Source organism: Neovison vison, chromosome 2 (genome assembly GCF_020171115.1).
Source record: "Neovison vison isolate M4711 chromosome 2, ASM_NN_V1, whole genome shotgun sequence".
In the NCBI taxonomy this organism is placed as follows: domain Eukaryota; kingdom Metazoa; phylum Chordata; class Mammalia; order Carnivora; family Mustelidae; genus Neogale; species Neogale vison.
The window spans coordinates 231,919,653-231,936,421 of record NC_058092.1 but is presented as its reverse complement, the minus strand read 5'-3'; the positions used below and the strand labels follow the sequence as shown (position 1 = coordinate 231,936,421).

The following is a 16,769-nucleotide window of genomic DNA, read 5'->3' as shown; positions in this document are numbered from 1 at the left end:
AATGGTGAAGTTAAGAATTTTAAAATGCAGTGCCTTGCCATTCTAACTTCGGCTAAATAATTTTATCCAAATAATTCTATTTGGTTCCCTCTCCCAGTTGTTTATTTAATTCTATTAGAGTTTCAAGATTCTGAACATGAATTATCTGCTAATAAAATCTAACAGTATTTCATTATACAGTGTGTGTATGATTCTGGTCCCTCTGGGCACACAGTTGCAGCCGGACTCTATTCGAGTTTTAAGAAACGTCAATCTTTAAAATCCAGTTTACAGCCTAAAAAGGAGGCTGATGATTTTGCTGATCATTCAAATGAATTGATAGCCTTGAGATAGGAGATCTGGCCACAATGGAATCTTGAACATTTTAAATCCAAATGCAAAGTCATGTGTGTGTGTGTGTGTGTGTGTGTACACTCAGTTACCTGTAGGAGCAGGGAATTCCAGAAACTAATTACACTGTTGGATCACCTTGGGCTGCTAATTTCTGAATTAGTAAAAGGGTTGAAATATCCACTATATGATAAACCAGAAAAGGGTCATCCCTGAAATCTTAAGGGTGAAATCAATCTGCCATTAAGAGCCTTGAGTGGCTGGAGAAAAGCACTTCCTATAAGAGAAGTAAGCGTAAGGAGGCTATAGTGACCCAATACTGTTAAAATCATCATCTCTTGACAAAAACATAATCTATTGAAATGCAGACAATAATGAGATGGATGGAATATTCTTATACAAGTAGTCCTTGAGCAAACTGGTTGTTACTGAATGGAATATTCAAATAACAACTTTAAAGGACAAGAATAATTTAAAGTGGGTCATCTGGAAAGAAAAAATTCTTTGGAATAAAATACATGTACCAAATAAGTCAGAAGAAAACGGATCCAGCGTCACTTTTGTTTTCTCTTTTTGTCTATACAATACTTAGCCTAGTTCTCAGCAACTTCTAGGGCTCAGTATACATTTACTGAATTGAACTTGCTGTAATGAAATAAGTGGACTAGAACTAACTTAGCATCTGCAGATGTGTTCTTGGATAACATCCCTCTAACGTCATCCTGAAAGAGATTGTAATTTTCATGAAATCTTATGTGAGAAAACAACGATCTCAAAATGGTCAGGAGGCCAAGCAGTTCAGACAGAACACTGCAGGTCACACAGACGGTTTACAGATAGCCTCTACATTTCCATAAAATGCTGATAATTTCGATGCCTCTCGGCTCAGAGACAAGTCCATCACGCAAATGTTTTCCTTCTAGAGCGTAAGGTCCGACCTCCTCACTGCGCACTCCCAGCACCCTTGCACCGGCTAAGGGGACCTTAGGACCGGAGACGGCAGGACCAGGGGGGTTCTCCCCACGTGACACGGGACCGTCGTCCTCCTCTAAGTTCCAGCCACCTTTTCCGACGTTTTACTCGGAACAGGCTGCTGCGATCAAACATTGCAAAACTCTGTGATTTGCATACACTCGTGCTGCTGTTCTCTGGGTGCCGCGCCCTCCCAGGGGCAGGTGTTAGGGCGCGGAAGCCTGTGGGCACGCAGGCCCCCTGCCGAGGTTCCTTTCAGCGCGACTGGCCACGTGCTTGCCCTTGACCCCGCCATTCAGCCACGCACAATGCAAAATATACAACAACAACAATAATGTGCACGGAAGCGCCTTTGCAGTCCGCGCTTTCTTCGCGGCCCACGCCTGCTTTGCCTTGTCTCCAGCCTCAAGATCCCTCCTCAGCCGAAGAGCCGCCTCTCTGCGTCCAGTTCCCGCGCGGCACCGCACGCACAACTGTGCCACCCGCTCGGGAACTGTGCGCGGCTGCAAGCCTGTCGCGCCGGGTTGGGGGACTAGCAAAGCGGGCTCTGCACTTGGTACAGGCACGGCCTTTCCACCTGACGTTCGCCCTTGGAAGGAGGCGCGCAGCCCAGGCTGGGCCAGGTCGCCCGGCGCGCTGTTGCGGCTAAGCCCACGGCACTCCCAGTGCGGGGAAGATGCTCATTCCGGGAAGGCATCGCTTCAGCAGTGAGGCTCCCCGCCTTTGTCCCTCTCCGCCCGGGCTCCGGAGCTGGATTCCGGCCCAGGTGCGCCTCAGCCTGCTGCAGGTCTATGGGCACCAGGGAGTGGAAGCGGGCGCAGCTCTAGCCCGCTTGCGGCCTCGGCGGTGCGGAGGTCCCCGCCTTTAACCACTGACCGCAGGCCCACCCGCCACGTGGGGCGAGCAAGACCTCTACTGCCGCGCGCCTCCACCGAAAATCGGATAAAGCCGCGCATTAGCTCGCTGGGCAATTAATCTCACCAAAATTAGCAACGATGCTTAAAATGTTTTATTTTTTTTTCCCTCTTTAAAAATATTTACAGATCTGAGGTCTCCTCCTGCCCATCCTCGGGACGAGGAAAACGAAAAGAGGCGTTGAGATCATTGTCCAAAGCCCCCGCTGGCTTGGCCGGCTGTGTGTGCATGTACGTACATACAGGTGTATGTATGGGGAGAGGAGTGTACCTGGTTCTGTTGGTGTTTTTCTGATTTTTTTTCCCTACCAATCAGTGTAGATCTGGCCGGAACTCCCTTTCCCACCGCCACCCGAGAACATCCCCTCCGAAATGGTTTTCAAAACGTATTGGTTTGTTTTGGCTAGAAAGCAGGCGATCTGGCTTGAGAAATGCCGATAAATAACCCGAAACAATCAAAACAAAAAGGAGGGCAGAGGCCATAAATAAGAGATAATGAATACACATGGTGTATTTCTTAATATTCCTGGCAACGCACCGGCCCGCGCCGGAGCCCCGGGGAGGGAGGGGGAGGGGGCGCCGCTGGAGGCGGCCCGGAGAGCGCGGCGCGGGCCGGCGGCCGCTCAGTAGTCGAGCTTGTTGTAGAGGTTGTAGAGAGGTAAGGCCGAGAGGTTGCTGCCGGGGTAGTAGAGCGGCGCGGGGAAGGCGAGCGAGCGCGGCACCGGCACGCGCAGCAGCGAGCTGTCCCGGAACACCAGCGGCATTCCCACCAGAGTCTGCGCCGACGCGTGCGCCATGTTGGCCGCCTCCAGCTCGGCCGAGAGCTGCCGCTTCCACTTGTTGCGGCGGTTCTGGAACCAAGTCTTGACCTGGGTCTCGGTGAGCTGCAGGCTGGAGGCGAGGCAGGCGCGCTCCGAGCTGCTCAGGTAGCGCTTCATGTCGAAGGTGGACTCGAGCTGGTACACCTGGCTGCGCGAGAAGACCGTGCGCGTCTTCTTCTTGGCGCCCGCCTGCCGCTCGGCGCCGCCGTCCCGCGGCCGCTCGGGCCCCGGCGACGGCGAGCCCGCGGGCAGCAGCCGCTCTTTTTCTTCCTTAAAGTCCGGGTGTGACGGGGAGAGGAAAGGCGTGCGCTCCGAGCTCGTCGGCCCCGCGCCTCCGCTGCCCTTGGGGGTACCTGGGGAGGGAGAACAGACAGGGAGGCATGGAGTCGGGGAGCCTCCGAGACCCCCAGTCCTGGCCGAGGCCAGGGGGATGGCAGGAGGCTGCAGCCTTGGTCCCAACGCCTTCCTCTTCTCCCTCTCGCTGGAACCCGAAGCCCGGCACTCGAGCTTTGAAAAGACAGCGGGACCCAGCTATTTTGAGAGTATGGGGTCTCTGCCCCCCACCAGCTTCGGAGAAAGGACATGTGGCAACGGGGAGCAAGTCTGGACGGGGGGGGGGAGGGCACTAGCATCATTTTAAAAGGTGATTTTGCCTTGTAATAACTGAGCTGGAAGAGTTCCCCGAGCTTTATCGGGAGGCATCATTTCACAGGCCGTTTGTTCGGAAATCACGCTAAGGACTAACGCGGGGCTCCCCTTCGTCAGTGTTGTGAAGAGGAACCGTCTCTGAAAGGCACCATTGTCAATCATCTTGGAGTGGTAATCAGGCCGAGGGGGGGCGGGGAGAGGAAGCGAGGAGAAAAAAGAAGCTGGAAGAGATTGCGGTAGAGACAGACGGACCGCTGGGACCCGACTTCTAGACCTCTTGTTCGGAAAGTATCCGACCGATGTACAAAGGGGATATTGAGGGCAGAGCCGCGTGTGCGGCCCGCCCCGTACCGGCCCGCTGTGGTATACGCTCCTTCCAACCCAGCCTCATCCAAGACCGTTCCCGTCACCTCCCGAGCTCCCTCCGGGAGGAGGAGACAGCATCGCCCGCGTGTCCCCTCCCCTCCTCCCTGGACCCCGGGCGGCCGGGGTTCTGGCCAGAGGGGCCCTGCACCCCGGCACAGCTTCCCTCCCGTAGAGCTTGCTCGCGGCCGGCCCGGCGGCGTGCGATCCTTACCCAGGCAAGGAAAGGGGATGGGGGGGTGATGCTTGGGGCCCGGCTCCTTGGGGCCGTGCGGGTCTGGGCAGAAGCAGGCAGGTGCCTTCCAGCCGTCGTCCGGCTCCTCCTCCTCCGAGGACACGGACAGGCTGCGCTTCCTGGCCGGCCAGCCGGCGGGCTCTCGTGGCACCTCCGAGGGGCCCCCGCCCAGGATGGACTGAATGGTGAAGCTGGAGACGCCGCCGGCCGCCGGACACCCCTTGCCTGCATCTTCCTTGCTGCCCATCCTGGGTTCATAAGAAATCGGAGGAAACCAAGAACTCCCTTTAGAGACGATCTGGGTGGAAGGTGGTGCAGGCAGGCAGGCGGGGGGAGGGGCGGGGAGGGGAGCCAGGGGGAGGGGGCGGCGAAGCTGGTGAGGCGTCCCCTTTGCGCGGGGGACACGCGGGCACCGGATGGCTGCGCGGGATCCCTGCCTGCCCGGCTCTGGGTGCGCCCGCCCAGCCCCGCCGCGAATGTCCCTTCCTTGCCCGCCAGCTCGGCGGGTCTCCGCCGGCGCGGAGGTGGCGCGGCCTCATTTGCATAGAGGTTACCGGGACGCGGCCAATCGCAGCGCCGCCGAGCGGCCCCGGAAATTTTCAAAAAGCCCACGCCGGGCAGCAGCCACTGTGCGCCCCGGAGCGCGCCGAGAAGCCGGCCGGCATCAGCTGTGTCCAACCAGGGACAGCCGGGCCGAAAGCAGCCTGTAGATTCCAGCCCAGGTTCCTAGCCTCTGTGGTGACTCCCACCGCTCCGACTCCGGCCCCCTTGAGGGGCAGGGGGCAGCGCGGGGCTCCGAGCTGGAGTGGTCCAGTGCCTCCGTCGGGGGAACTTGAGGTCCCGGGGACCGGCGGCCGGCGTGCCGAGCTGGCGCCGGGTAGACCGTTGCATTCGGCAAGGGAGGGAAGGGGTTTAAGAGCATGCGCTTCGGGTCCTGATGCCCTTCCTGGGAGCTTAACTGGGAGGCCCGGGAGTAGACAACTTCTGGCCACCCCACCCTACAGATCTCACCCCATCACAGGCCCCACAGGCCTGCATGATCTTTGGGGGTGGGATCTTGTTGCTAGAGATCCTGGTTCAAGTCCCAGCACCACCACTTACAGACTGCGTGAACTAGGACAAGTCCAGTTCCAGTTAGAGCCTCACTACCCTCACAGGGTACCTCACATGAACTTCTCAGTAGCACCTCCTCCCTTCCCCTGTTTTGAGGATAGCATTAGGTAGGAGTGGAAAAGGCGTGGAAAGCCCAGAAGCACTAGGAGTCCATAGTAGGTACTCTGTAAACTTTTGCTGGCTAGCCCACAGCCCACACTCAGTTTCACAAGTGATTTTCCAGTTTTGGCAAAGACTGCGGATGCGGAATTGCTGCAGAAATAGAAGTGCTTTGATGTGGGAAGAAGGCGAGAACAGGTTATGGTTTTAGAATTAGGCAAAGTTGATTCAAATCTCATCTGGGTAGCTTTGGGTATGCTACTAAAACTTTCTGAGCATTGGTTTCCTCCCTCCCTAAAATTAGAGAAAGCAATGCCTACCTGGAAGAAGTTAGGTTAGGTCAAAGTGGCCATCTCAAAGGCGCCGGTAAGTGTTCAATAAACCGTGGCTGGTTCCCTCCCAGTGGCCTCCTCTAAGCCCTGGCTCTCGCCCCTGTAATTCCCGGATCGGCTGTTACTGGGTCTAGAAGCAGCCTGGTGCGGGCAAAACGGTACCGGGGCACAGTTGTCTATACAAGCATGGAGGAAACGAAGGTGAGGTAAGGCCCAAAGGTGCTCAGGCAAGACCGCACTCCCCCTTTTCTGTCCCCCTAACCCCGCCCAGGGGCTGCAGCCTTGGGATTGCTGGACCAAGGGCTCTTGGGAGCCCCCGCTCCTAGGATATCCCCCCAAAAGCAACCAAGGTGATAGGAGACTCTGGAATCAGTCCCCACAAATGTCCAGACCCTGCACCATGACGGCGCAGTTCCCTCCTTGCCCGCGCCGCGCGGGGTTATTGAGTAACGCGCTTATAATATCATTAGCCGCGGTGAGTTACCGACTGCAGCCCTACCCGTGGCAGAACCTCTCGCTACTTAACTCCTCGAAGGGCTCGTTAATGGGCTAATTGATTAGGAGTTGGCGGCGCAGCCGAGCAGGGGCAGGCGAGGGGGTGGAGGCTAGGGGCTGTGCGCCACGGCCCGGGAGGCCGGCGAGGGGCAGGTGCCGGCCTCCGTCACCGCATTAACCTCTTCAGGGCTCGGCGGCGGGGTCGAGACACATTACAAATGGTCAGCTTTAATCATGGTGTCAGCTCATTAACCCGGAAGGACCCGGCGCTGAAATACAATTTGTGCGTCCTCTCTGCGCGGCCGCGGCGCAGGCTCGGGGGCCACGTCGCAGCCTGTCCCGCGCGCTCCCGCATGGTTGGGGGTTAGAGGGGAGGTTCCTGGAAAGACACAGCCGACTCCCTCACCCTCCTGCGGCCTTTCCGCCTGCCTCAAACACCCCGAGTGGGCGTTGTCTCGCGGCTCCGACCGATGCTACCCCAAGGGAAATGGGCCAACCCAGAAAGCGGAGGCCGCCACCCTCTGGGGAAGAAAACGGGAGTTGCGGGGGAGGGGAGCATTGGTTGGACCCTTCTAATTAGTAAATACTTGGCCCCAGCAACCTGGAACACGTCGGGAGCGTCCTATCACTCTTCACGTTAATCCTCATAGCAAGCCTGTGGTGCAGATCTTCATCCCCGTTATACAGGCGGGGACACTGAGGCCCAGTGGGGGAAATTGACCAGCCCGAGCAGAGTGCGGAAGATTGAAGCTCAAGGTTACTCCACTGCCAATTCCAGGCCCTCGGGAGGGGCGAGGGGTGGAGCAGGCTTTGGCAGGGAGCTTGGGGAACAGCTGTGGGGGAGACTGTGAGGACCTCTGCTATCTGGAGACCGCTGAGGCAGATGTATGGGTGCGGTCAAGGATCCAAGGAGTTGGCCTCTGCCCGAGCGGGGAGCATGTGAGGCGGCGGCCAGGCCTCTGGGGATGGACCTCGGAGCAGCGAGAGTGGGGAGGAGAGTGTAGCGTGGTGGGGTGTGCTGAGATTTGAGGACTGATTTGGGGACTCAAAACTAGGAAACCACGCAGCCCCGTGACCCCACAACCTAGTCCCATCCCTCACCCCAGGCTAGTTTGGGAAGTCAAAAGGAGCCATCTGGCTTCCCTCGCACTCCGTTTGTTCGCTACCTCCCCTCGCATTGACCGTCTGGTCTACACAGAGGCACGCTGTGAGTCCTGCAGAGCCTAAGCCACCTACCCACCCCGCACATCTTCAGAGGCGCACACATTAAGCCGCCCGCACGCACTTGCATAAACGCTTACGCCTTCGCACGCATTGAGTCAGCCGACGTTCGCTGAGCTCCGACTAGTGCGCGCACACACGCACACTCACTCACACTCTGCCCTGAGCCAGGGAAGTGATGATGGGCGCCTGACGGAGGCAGGGAGGCCGTGGCAGAAACCAGGCAGACTCCTGGCTCTGCAGCCTGAAGGACTCTCCTCTGGGGTCTCCCTTGCAATTCTCAGCTGGTCAGCGGCGGGGGCTGCGGCCCCTAGGGCACGGGTAGCAGTCACGCAGCAGGGGCCGCAGGGCCAAGACTCGATCTTCCCGCCAACCCTTTGAGGCATCCGGGGATCCCCAAGACTTCACCCAGAGTGCAAGGGCCCAGACGTCCTCTCCTGGGTCCAGCACAGCTATAAAACACACTCCCAGGAACCGTCAGCTCTAGGAACCACCCCCACAGACACCCCGTCTCTCTGTCCTCCAGTGTGGCAATCTTTCAACTCTGTACCACCTCCCGCCCCACCCTCCTACTCAAAGGGTAGCTCCGCCCCTCCCTACAGCGTTTGGATCAACCGCCCAAACTCTGGAGTACGGCCCCTCCTCATTTTAGGGATCGCCCCCTCCCTAGGAATTAGACACAACCGGGTTCTAAGGAATGATAAACTCCGAGGCTGGAAGGACGCTTAAAGTTTAGATCTCGAGATTATGCCGCTGCTCAATATTAAAGCGGCCCAGAGCAAACTTGCCGAGGAGCCTAATAAAAATTGATCCTCTCTGCTCTGCAGCGGTTGGGAAATAGGCTGGCTGAGCCGGGTAATGGAAGGAGGCTCCCTCCGAAATGACAGATGAAGTCATAAACAAGTTTGATCTTGGAATCAAGCTTCGATAAATATTAAACACAGTCTGCCCCCCCACCTTTACGGGAGTGGATTATGATATATGGTGCGTCCAAACTTTAAAATAAGGAAATACCAGAGAAAATGATCTCAATAAATTTTCTAAGTATAAACGTTGATTATGTTTCGATTTTCATTCAAGGACCTCTGCTGTTCGTTCTTTGGTGCAAATGACATCTCGCAATAGGCTTTTGGGGAAAAGGGCTCCCTATTTGAAAAAGAGAGCCCCAGAGGTGTACAATTTATGTAATCTGCGGCTGGAAAATGAATTGTGTAATTTATTGGAAAACAGAAAGTCATGAAGATTGGATCAGCATAGCCGAGTCCCGACACCGCCCCCCCCCCACATCCATCAAGTTCCAATTAACAGCCTAACCAGAGAGCTTTAATGGGTTTCCAATCTAGTGGCCTGATAGACTCATCAATTCCTCTGGGAGAAATTAAGAAAATCGACCGCCCCTTGGCGACGCAGTGTCATTCCTTTCTGCAACTATATGTCAAATTAAAAACACAATTAAAATTTAAACTGTTTCAATCAAAGGGTGCCCTGCAACCTATGTTTCACTTAATAGAACTTTGATGAAAATCTGATGCGTGCACTCCATCACCAAGGGGGCGAGGGCGGCGAAAGAGCTCAGGAAAGAAGGGGATTCTTTCTATTTCTTTAAGACATTAGCGCTCCGGTAAGGCACACCAGGTGACTCCACCTGGCTTCTCTGGACGAAGCGATGGGTGCCAACGCGCTCTCCTCAGAGCTTGTTCGCTCGCTCTAGACTTCTACCCCAGCTCTTTTTCTCTCCTTCCACCGCAACCAAAAGCAATCCCTTTGGGACGCCGGCGACCCAGATTTGGGGCAGTTTCACCCCGCAGACTCGTGGCCTGGAGCAGCAGCCGATAAGGGGATCTGGGCAGGTACAGCCAGTGTGCACTGCCTGGGAACTCTCCAAGGAGGCACGCAGCTTCCTGCCACCCCCTGCCCCAGGTCTCTGAAACTGCCTGAGGCTTGAATGAAGAACTAGGGGACCCTAGAGGCAGAAGGGTGGGAAGTAATCCCAGACGATTAAATGGACCCCAGAGAGGGCTACATCTGCGCTGCAGTCTGAGACCTGCTCTCCACCCGAGAAGTCTTTAGGGTACCCCACAGGAGGGGGCCACGCGCGGAAACAAGTGCCCCCAAATCTCAACTCAAGATCCTGTCGGAGCAGTCAAGGCTCCAAAGTACAGCCAGCCTAGTTACCTCTGCGGCCTTTTCCTCTCTCTTGACGCCCCCCCCCCCAACACCCCTCCCATAGTTCATAGGTCAAAGGGGCAACATGCGCGCAGCGCGCCTCCACTGGGCGCGGGCGGGCGCAAGCGCACAGAAGGGCGTGCGCCCTTCCAGAAGCCTACAGCGGGAAGCTCGGACCGCGGGCACCCAGAAGCCAGAGAGAGCCGGCAGACAGGGCGAGGTGGTGGGCAGAGAGTGGGCGGGAAGCCTGGAGGAGGAGACTGGCGGATTTTCTCTGCGGGGCCACGTGTCCGCGCCCTGGCAGGACGAGTCCCCTGAGCTTGGTGGCTAAAAGGGAAAGGCTCCTGGAGAGGCCACTGGGTCGCGGGGCGCGGACAACCGCGAGAGGTGGGGCAAAATGGAATCTTGGAGGCAGCAGTCAAGTCTGCACCCCACAGGGCCCCTCGAGGGAAGCTGAAGTGTCTCACGCGCACACTGGGAGCATGGCCCCAGCCCGGGAAGCCCCAAAACGCGGGGCCTAGCCAAAGCTGCCAAAGGCTGCTCGGCCCTCAGGGCCCCATTTCTCAGATCCGCATTCCTCGGACCCCCACCCCCATCGCCCAGGCCATAGCTGGCCCGGCGCATGCCCGCCTGCAGAAGAGAAAGCAAATTTCACCGACCTGGCCTTCTCTTTCTCCCAGCTCTATCCTCCAGCGCGCGCTCTGAGAGCGGGAAGACGGGAGCGCTCTGGGGTTCTCCCCGCGAGGCCTCTGGCTCTGGCGTGCCCGGAGCCTGCCAAGAGGACGTCCCGGTTCAGAATGAGCGCCCAGTGACCGGGAGGGGGGGCAGTTTATATCTGTCTTGCCGCTGTTTGATGTACACAAACCCGCTCTATTTACTATCAAATAAAAGAAATACATCTGTGTTGCCAACAGAAACAGCTCAGGCGCTGACTGCGGGCTCTCCCAGGGCCCGCAGGCGATCCAGGGCGCTCAGACTGGCAGAGACCCACATTGTGGGGACCTCGGCTCCGAGGCAGGTCCCGGCCCACAGGAGTATGGGAGTCTGCGGCTGGGGTGCTGGCAGGCTCCACTGCTTTGTCGCAGGTGAGAGAGAAGGAAGGAACGGGGCCTTCCTGCTGGACTGCTTTCAGGCCCAGTGCTTTCCATGGGATTCTGCCCAGCTTGCCTTAGTCTGGGGTCATCAGAAAAAAACAGCTACCCAGGGTCATCTCAAACAAAGTGTGCCTGATTTTGTGTGTTAGCGATAGCTGTAATGCTAAAATATGCAGGTGGGTGTACAGTGGGCCACTGGATAAGGGTCTGTAAAAGTCTATCTAAAGAGTGTGTGTGGGGGGGTGAGTGTTTATGTCACACGTGAGTGCGCCGTATGTGGGGTTTGCTGGTGTGTCTATTTGGATGATACAGGAAGGATTTTGCCAGAACAACGTGTCATTTGCACTGGTTTGAAGATTAGTAGGGGGTACAGATAGGGAAGGCTCTGAAGTTAGGGTAGGTGGAAAGAAAGCTAAGTTCTACGATGGGAGGGCAAGGAGGGTGAATATATAAAGTCTGGGGTGTTGGCCCAGTGTCCTAGCGTAGGGGACAAGGGCTGACGTCCCACAGTGGAACCTCCGTGCAGAGAGGTACCCTCACTCCTTCAGATAGCCCCCTCCTGCTGAATGGTTCCAGCAGCCCCTGGCAATTCCTGGGGAAGTGGGAATGGGGAAGGGCATTCTTTGTAGGGGAAGCTGACCCCACCCAGCTCTCCAGATGTGACAGACCCACATGCACCAAGAGGTTTCTTGGGCTCTCCTGACACCGAGGCCTCGGAAAGCCCTGCAGTAGAGCCTAGGATGTTTCCTTGTGAGCAGTGATGCTTCGTGCCCCCACACTGAGGCTCAGTTCTTTCTCTCACATCGTGAGAAATACAACCACCCTGACCAGACAGGAGGGAAGCTGAAGTTTCCCACCTGGGTCAGCTTCTAGGCTCACACAGCCACCAGTCCCTGGAGGTCTGATGCTGCCCTTCTCCCCTAGGGCAGGCACGGTGGCTCCACAGAGAAACCTACCGGTACAGGGCAGCGGGGCTCCCCAATAGGAGGGAAAGGGAGGCCACCGGGAGCAGGACAAAGGATAAACTGTGTGCACGGGGAACCAGTTATTTCTTGACTTTGTAAAGACTTGGTCAGTCAAGAACCGTTTTCTAGAATCCAAACACAAATAAAGAAGTATTTTCTTGGTGTTTGATAGCATCATGTTCTGGCTGTAAACTCTAAGGACATGTTTGCTATTGCAACATTATTTTTAATGAGCTGTTATTGGCCTGTCCCACGGTTAGTATTGCCAACAGTAAAAGCCATCACGGTGTTTGCAGGTAACACAAGGAACAACATATTTTGATCCCGAATTTCTGTTTATTTTTCATTTACGACACATGCCCTCGTTTTTATTCCAAACCACAGGGAAATAAAGGGAGATCTATTTTCACTGAGGTTCAGGCTAAAATTGTGCCATAAATACGCATGCCAGTTTATTTGGGGGCAGTTGCCCGTCAGTAGAAAAGGATACTCAACATTTCAGCCATAGTAGATTCAGCTGTGTCCATTGGGTTTGAGGAACCCAGCAAAGCACTGAGAGAGGGGACGGGAGCGCGTGCAGGCGCTCCCCAGCGGACGCGCCGGCAGTGTGCTCTTCGGCATCTTCATCGTCTACAGGTTCTTCATCTCCCCCTTCTGGCTCCCCAGCTTCAAACTTGCCCTGCCAGGAGCTGGGCGTACAGACCCCATGCTCTAAGGCAGGCAGCCCTGCGGTGGGCAAGGAGCGTCCAAGCACCTGCTTCTGTCAGCGGACTCGCGCTTGCAAGCAGTTCCCGGCGCCCTGCGCCTCCGCAGGCTGCCCACCGAGCGCGTGGGAACCTCGAGCTTTGCGCTTCCGGGGATGGGCCAGACAGGGACAGCCGACTTAGAGAGGCTGCCCTGGAGGTGGTGGGCGCCGGTGGACAGAAAAGGGCCTGGCTGGGAGGAGACAATTTCCTCTCAGTGGCCGCTGCCACAGTCGGATGGTCTGTGTTCCCTGGCACACCGGGACCGCCCCCCTACCCGAGCCGCCCGGAGAGCCACAGTTCTTCAAGCCCTGGGGATGCTTCCCAGTCCGGGAGGTGGTCGGTCTCCCTGGGTCTGCCCTCTCCCGATCCCGCTTCTCCCAGCAGTATTTAGAGACCCGCCTCTGGCCACAGCTAAATTCTTAGTTCCCACCCTTCTTCCCCAACCCCCTTCTAGATGCAACGGAGCCCAGCACAATCCAGGCCCGCGAACCAGTGCCCGGGAATGTCCTGCCCCGAAGCTCGCGGCTCTGGACGGAACCGTGGCCTGGGCGCCGAATGCGAGGCTGCGACCCTGCGATCGGAAATTTACCAGCCAGTTCTCGGCTCGCGGCTGCCGCTTCGCTCAATTTCTCAAACTTAAGCTTGGGTTCTCGCCCCTTCCGCCCCGCATTCTCCCCTGAGCGCAGGGCTTTGCAGGCCGCAAAACACACGGGAAGAGAGCAGCCCTGGTAGCGAACAAAGCCGCCTCTGTCTCTGCCGCCTCCTGGATTGCGGGGATGTGCGTCCAGGTTGGACTCCGCGAGTGCAGAGGCAGCCGGGGAGCGAGACAGAAAAGAGTTTCAGAGACAACTGCTCTGCGGAAAATCGTCCGAAGTTACACACTCTGGCAACACGAAACGCATCACTTTTCTTTTCTTTTTAATTAATTCAGTTTCACGACAACATTAAGTGTAACAATATTTTGTGGGCCTTTTTCTCTTTTTCTTAAAAAGGGACTGAACCCGGGCAGTGACGAGGGAGATGGGGGGTGGGGAGAAGGACAAGCTATCGCAGAACAACAGGTGTAGCCAACAGAAAGAAAACAGATTGGGTGGCAGAGCCAGGAGCCCTGTGGAGTTGAGGGTGAACTTTACAAGAAATCTGTACATATATCAAATAAGTTAAAATTCTCCTAAATTGATTGTCCTTCACTTAAAGCGCTCCAGTATTTTGAGCATTGCTACCTTTGAGCATTGCTACCTATCCTTGTTTCTTTCCTCCCTCCTTTCCCCTTCTTAATTTTCTCCTCCCAAACGAATGACCAGGATTACACAGTGAAAACGTCTGCTCCTCTCCGAGGAGAAAGAGATCAGGCTCCCAGGAAATTTTGTACAATATTGCACAGGTCAAAAGTCCAACAGTTACTGCAGAACAAAAAAGGGGGGAGAGGATAAAAGACAGATCCTTTTTTTTAAAAGAAAAATATTGAAATCACTCTCTCAAAACAGGGAACAAAGCAATAATAGCAATAATAATAATTTACCAACAAATGAAATCCCCAAAATAAATGCTACTAATAAATAAGACCACTCACACCGGGCCAGATGTGGAGTTGTTTCAATAATCAGAAGTCTAATTTGGGGCTGTCTTGTCTTTTCCCTTTAAACACTTAGAGAATTCTACAGTCACAAAGCAGGATGGATGAAGAGGTCAACGGTGACACACCTCTGCGGGAAAAGCGGCCTTTGCCGGGATTCCTACCTGGGGCTTCTCAGATTCTGAAAATTGGGCAGGATAACTGGGGTTGGAGAGGGAGAACCACACCCAGAAATCCAGGAATAAAAGTAGGAAAATGTGAATTATGTCCTTCACTCTCTCTCTCTCTGGACTTCTGAAAATAGTTCTATAGAAAGTGAATAAACTAGAGGGGTTTAGGTTTCTGCGGCTTATTTCTCTTCTATAAAAATAAAACCAAAAAGCCACAGCGCAATGCAAATTTAGGGGGAAGAGTTGCACCTTTTACAAAAGCTTTCGGACGAAGTATATGACCCGGGAATTTTGTCTTTTTCCTGCTCTTTCTTAATAGAACCAAAACCAAAAGTAAGAGGGGAAGCGCCTCAAATCCGTTAGGGGTGAATTGCACGAAAATGCATTGCAAATACTTACAAAACGCTACCGATTGGGGGAGGGGAGGCCGGGGCGGCGAGCCGAAGCCCCGGTTCCCGAAGGCCGCTGGACGTCTCGGCGCCCTCGGCCCGGCCCAGTCTCCTCCGGGATCTGGGAAGGCGGCCGGGCGCTCCCTCCCCCTCCCCTGTCGGGCTTCAGACCGGCCGTAGCAGCGGCACAGAGGAGACCACCGGGTGCGAGTAGTACACGGGGTGCGGGAAGGTGAGCAGCGGCTGACTGACAGGCACCGGGGCCCCCGCGGCCGCGGCCGCGGCGCCCTCGGCCGCCGAGTTCTCGTGGTAGAGGATGGGCACCCGCACGATGCGCTGCGCCGCGGCGTGGCTCAGGTTGGCCGCCTCCAGCTCGGCCGCCAGCTGCCGCTTCCACTTGTTGCGGCGGTTCTGGAACCAGATCTTGACCTGCGTCTCGGTGAGGTGCAGCGACGCGGCCAGGCCGGCGCGCTCCGAGCTGCTCAGGTAGCGCTTCATGTCGAAAGTGGACTCGAGCTGGAAGACCTGGCTGCGCGAGAAGACCGTGCGCGTCTTCTTTTTGCGGCACGCGGGCTTCTTCTCCGGGCTCTCGGCGCCCTTCTTCCAGTCCTCGGCGCCCGGCGTCGCCGCCGCCGCCCCCACGCTCGCCCCGGCCGCTCCCGCCGCCGCCTCGCCCTCCTTCTTGCCTTCCTCCGAGTCGCTCTCCTCCAGAATGATCTCGTCCGGGCTCTTGGAGTCCAGCTCCTTGTGGTCGGGGTCGGCTTTGAGCAGCGGCTCGGGGGAGTCGCGATCGGTTCCCGAAGCGGGGGAGGAGTCTCGCAGGAGGGCCTTCTCCGAAGCTGGGGAGAGACAGACAGACGGACGCACACACACGCACACCGACACAGCCTTCAGCGAGGCCTGGCGCCTGGGGGCCGAAGGCTCGATCCGCGCCGCCGGCCTCTGGGCCCCAGGCCTCGAGGCCTCCACGTTCCCGTGGGCCTCTTTCCCGGCTGGGCCAGGGCAGGGCCTCCGCACCCTGGGATCCCCTTCCTCCCGGGGGCAGGCGAGAGACCCGGACGGTGATAGAGCGACCGCTTCCTTTTTTGCCCTCAGATCTCCCGCCAGGGGCCCACGGAGAGGTTCGCTTCTGGCCTGGGCCCACCGGCTCATTGCCTCCATCCAGGCCCCGTCCCCGGTCCCAGTCGGCTGAAGCCTCCCCATTCACACCCCAGGCCACTTTTCCCGGGAAGCGCCGCGCCCCGGGCTCCGATTCCACCTCCTTTTCTCACCAAGTGGGATTGGATTCCCGGGCCGCTACGGGGCGCGCGGGCAGTAGATGCAAGCCAGGGGCCGGAGGAAGTTGGCCAAACGGCGGGTTGGAGAGTGCGGGGTCTCAGGGTTGAGGTGGGAGGCGGCGCGGGGCGGGGACGGTACTGGCGCGCGGGGGAGAACAAGGAAAGTTCAAAGAGAGGTCGGTACCTTCAGGTCTCGAGAGGTGGCCGCCGGCGGGGGTCAGGGTGTAGGGGTACCACCAGGCCGGGGAGCGCTCCAGGTAGTGCGCGGGCAGGGCAAACCTCTGCGCCGGGATCTCAAAGCGGGGGAAAGCCAGGTCGCCCACCTGCGAGAGCGCGAAGCCCGCGGCGCCCTCCAGAGCCCCCTTGGCCGCAGCGGCGGCGGCAGCGGCGGCGGCAGCAGCGGCGGAGGCCGGCGCAAAGAGCGTCCGTGGGGGCGGCTGCGGCTTAGGGGGCGGCCGGTGGTGGTCTCCGTTGAGCAGGTTCTTGATGGAGAACGGGGACTCCTTGGGCGCGGGAGGTGGGGGCGGCGGCGGCGGCGGCGGCGGGGGCTGCGCGCTAGCGGTGCCAGGGGCGTCCGGCCCGGGCTCCGGCATGGTCCCCTCTCCTCCGGGTCCCGGGGAGGGAGGGATCGGGACAGGCGGGCGGCCGGGCGAGCAGGCGGGCGGCCGGAAATCAGACCATAAACGGAACTCAACTACGGGGCGCAAAGTCGGGGGCCGCCCCGGGCGCAAATCCAGCGGCGGGAGGGCGGGGTGAGGACCCGGCCGGGGCGGGCTCGCATGTGGGAGGGGTGCTGAGGGGCGGGGAGCGGCCCAGCCGCGGCAAAGAGGGAGCGAGGCGGCT

General features: G+C 57.6%; 2 protein-coding genes across 2 annotated transcripts; both read right to left on the bottom strand.

Annotated features, from left to right (window-relative positions):
- Window positions 1-2,839: 2,839 nt before the first annotated feature.
- Window positions 2,840-4,530, bottom strand: HMX2 (H6 family homeobox 2). Its single transcript, XM_044236698.1, has 2 exons — window positions 4,263-4,530; window positions 2,840-3,390 (listed from the first exon to the last, which is right to left on the bottom strand). Exons 1-2 carry the CDS (start codon window positions 4,528-4,530, stop codon window positions 2,840-2,842), a joined length of 819 nt encoding a protein of 272 aa, XP_044092633.1.
- A 10,284-nt stretch (window positions 4,531-14,814) lies between these two features.
- On the bottom strand, window positions 14,815-16,519 carry HMX3 (H6 family homeobox 3). The gene is made up of 2 exons (XM_044236697.1): window positions 16,111-16,519; window positions 14,815-15,488 (listed from the first exon to the last, which is right to left on the bottom strand). The coding sequence occupies exons 1-2, from the start codon at window positions 16,517-16,519 to the stop codon at window positions 14,815-14,817; spliced, it is 1,083 nt and encodes a 360-aa protein (XP_044092632.1).
- Between the last annotated feature and the right edge of the window lie 250 nt (window positions 16,520-16,769).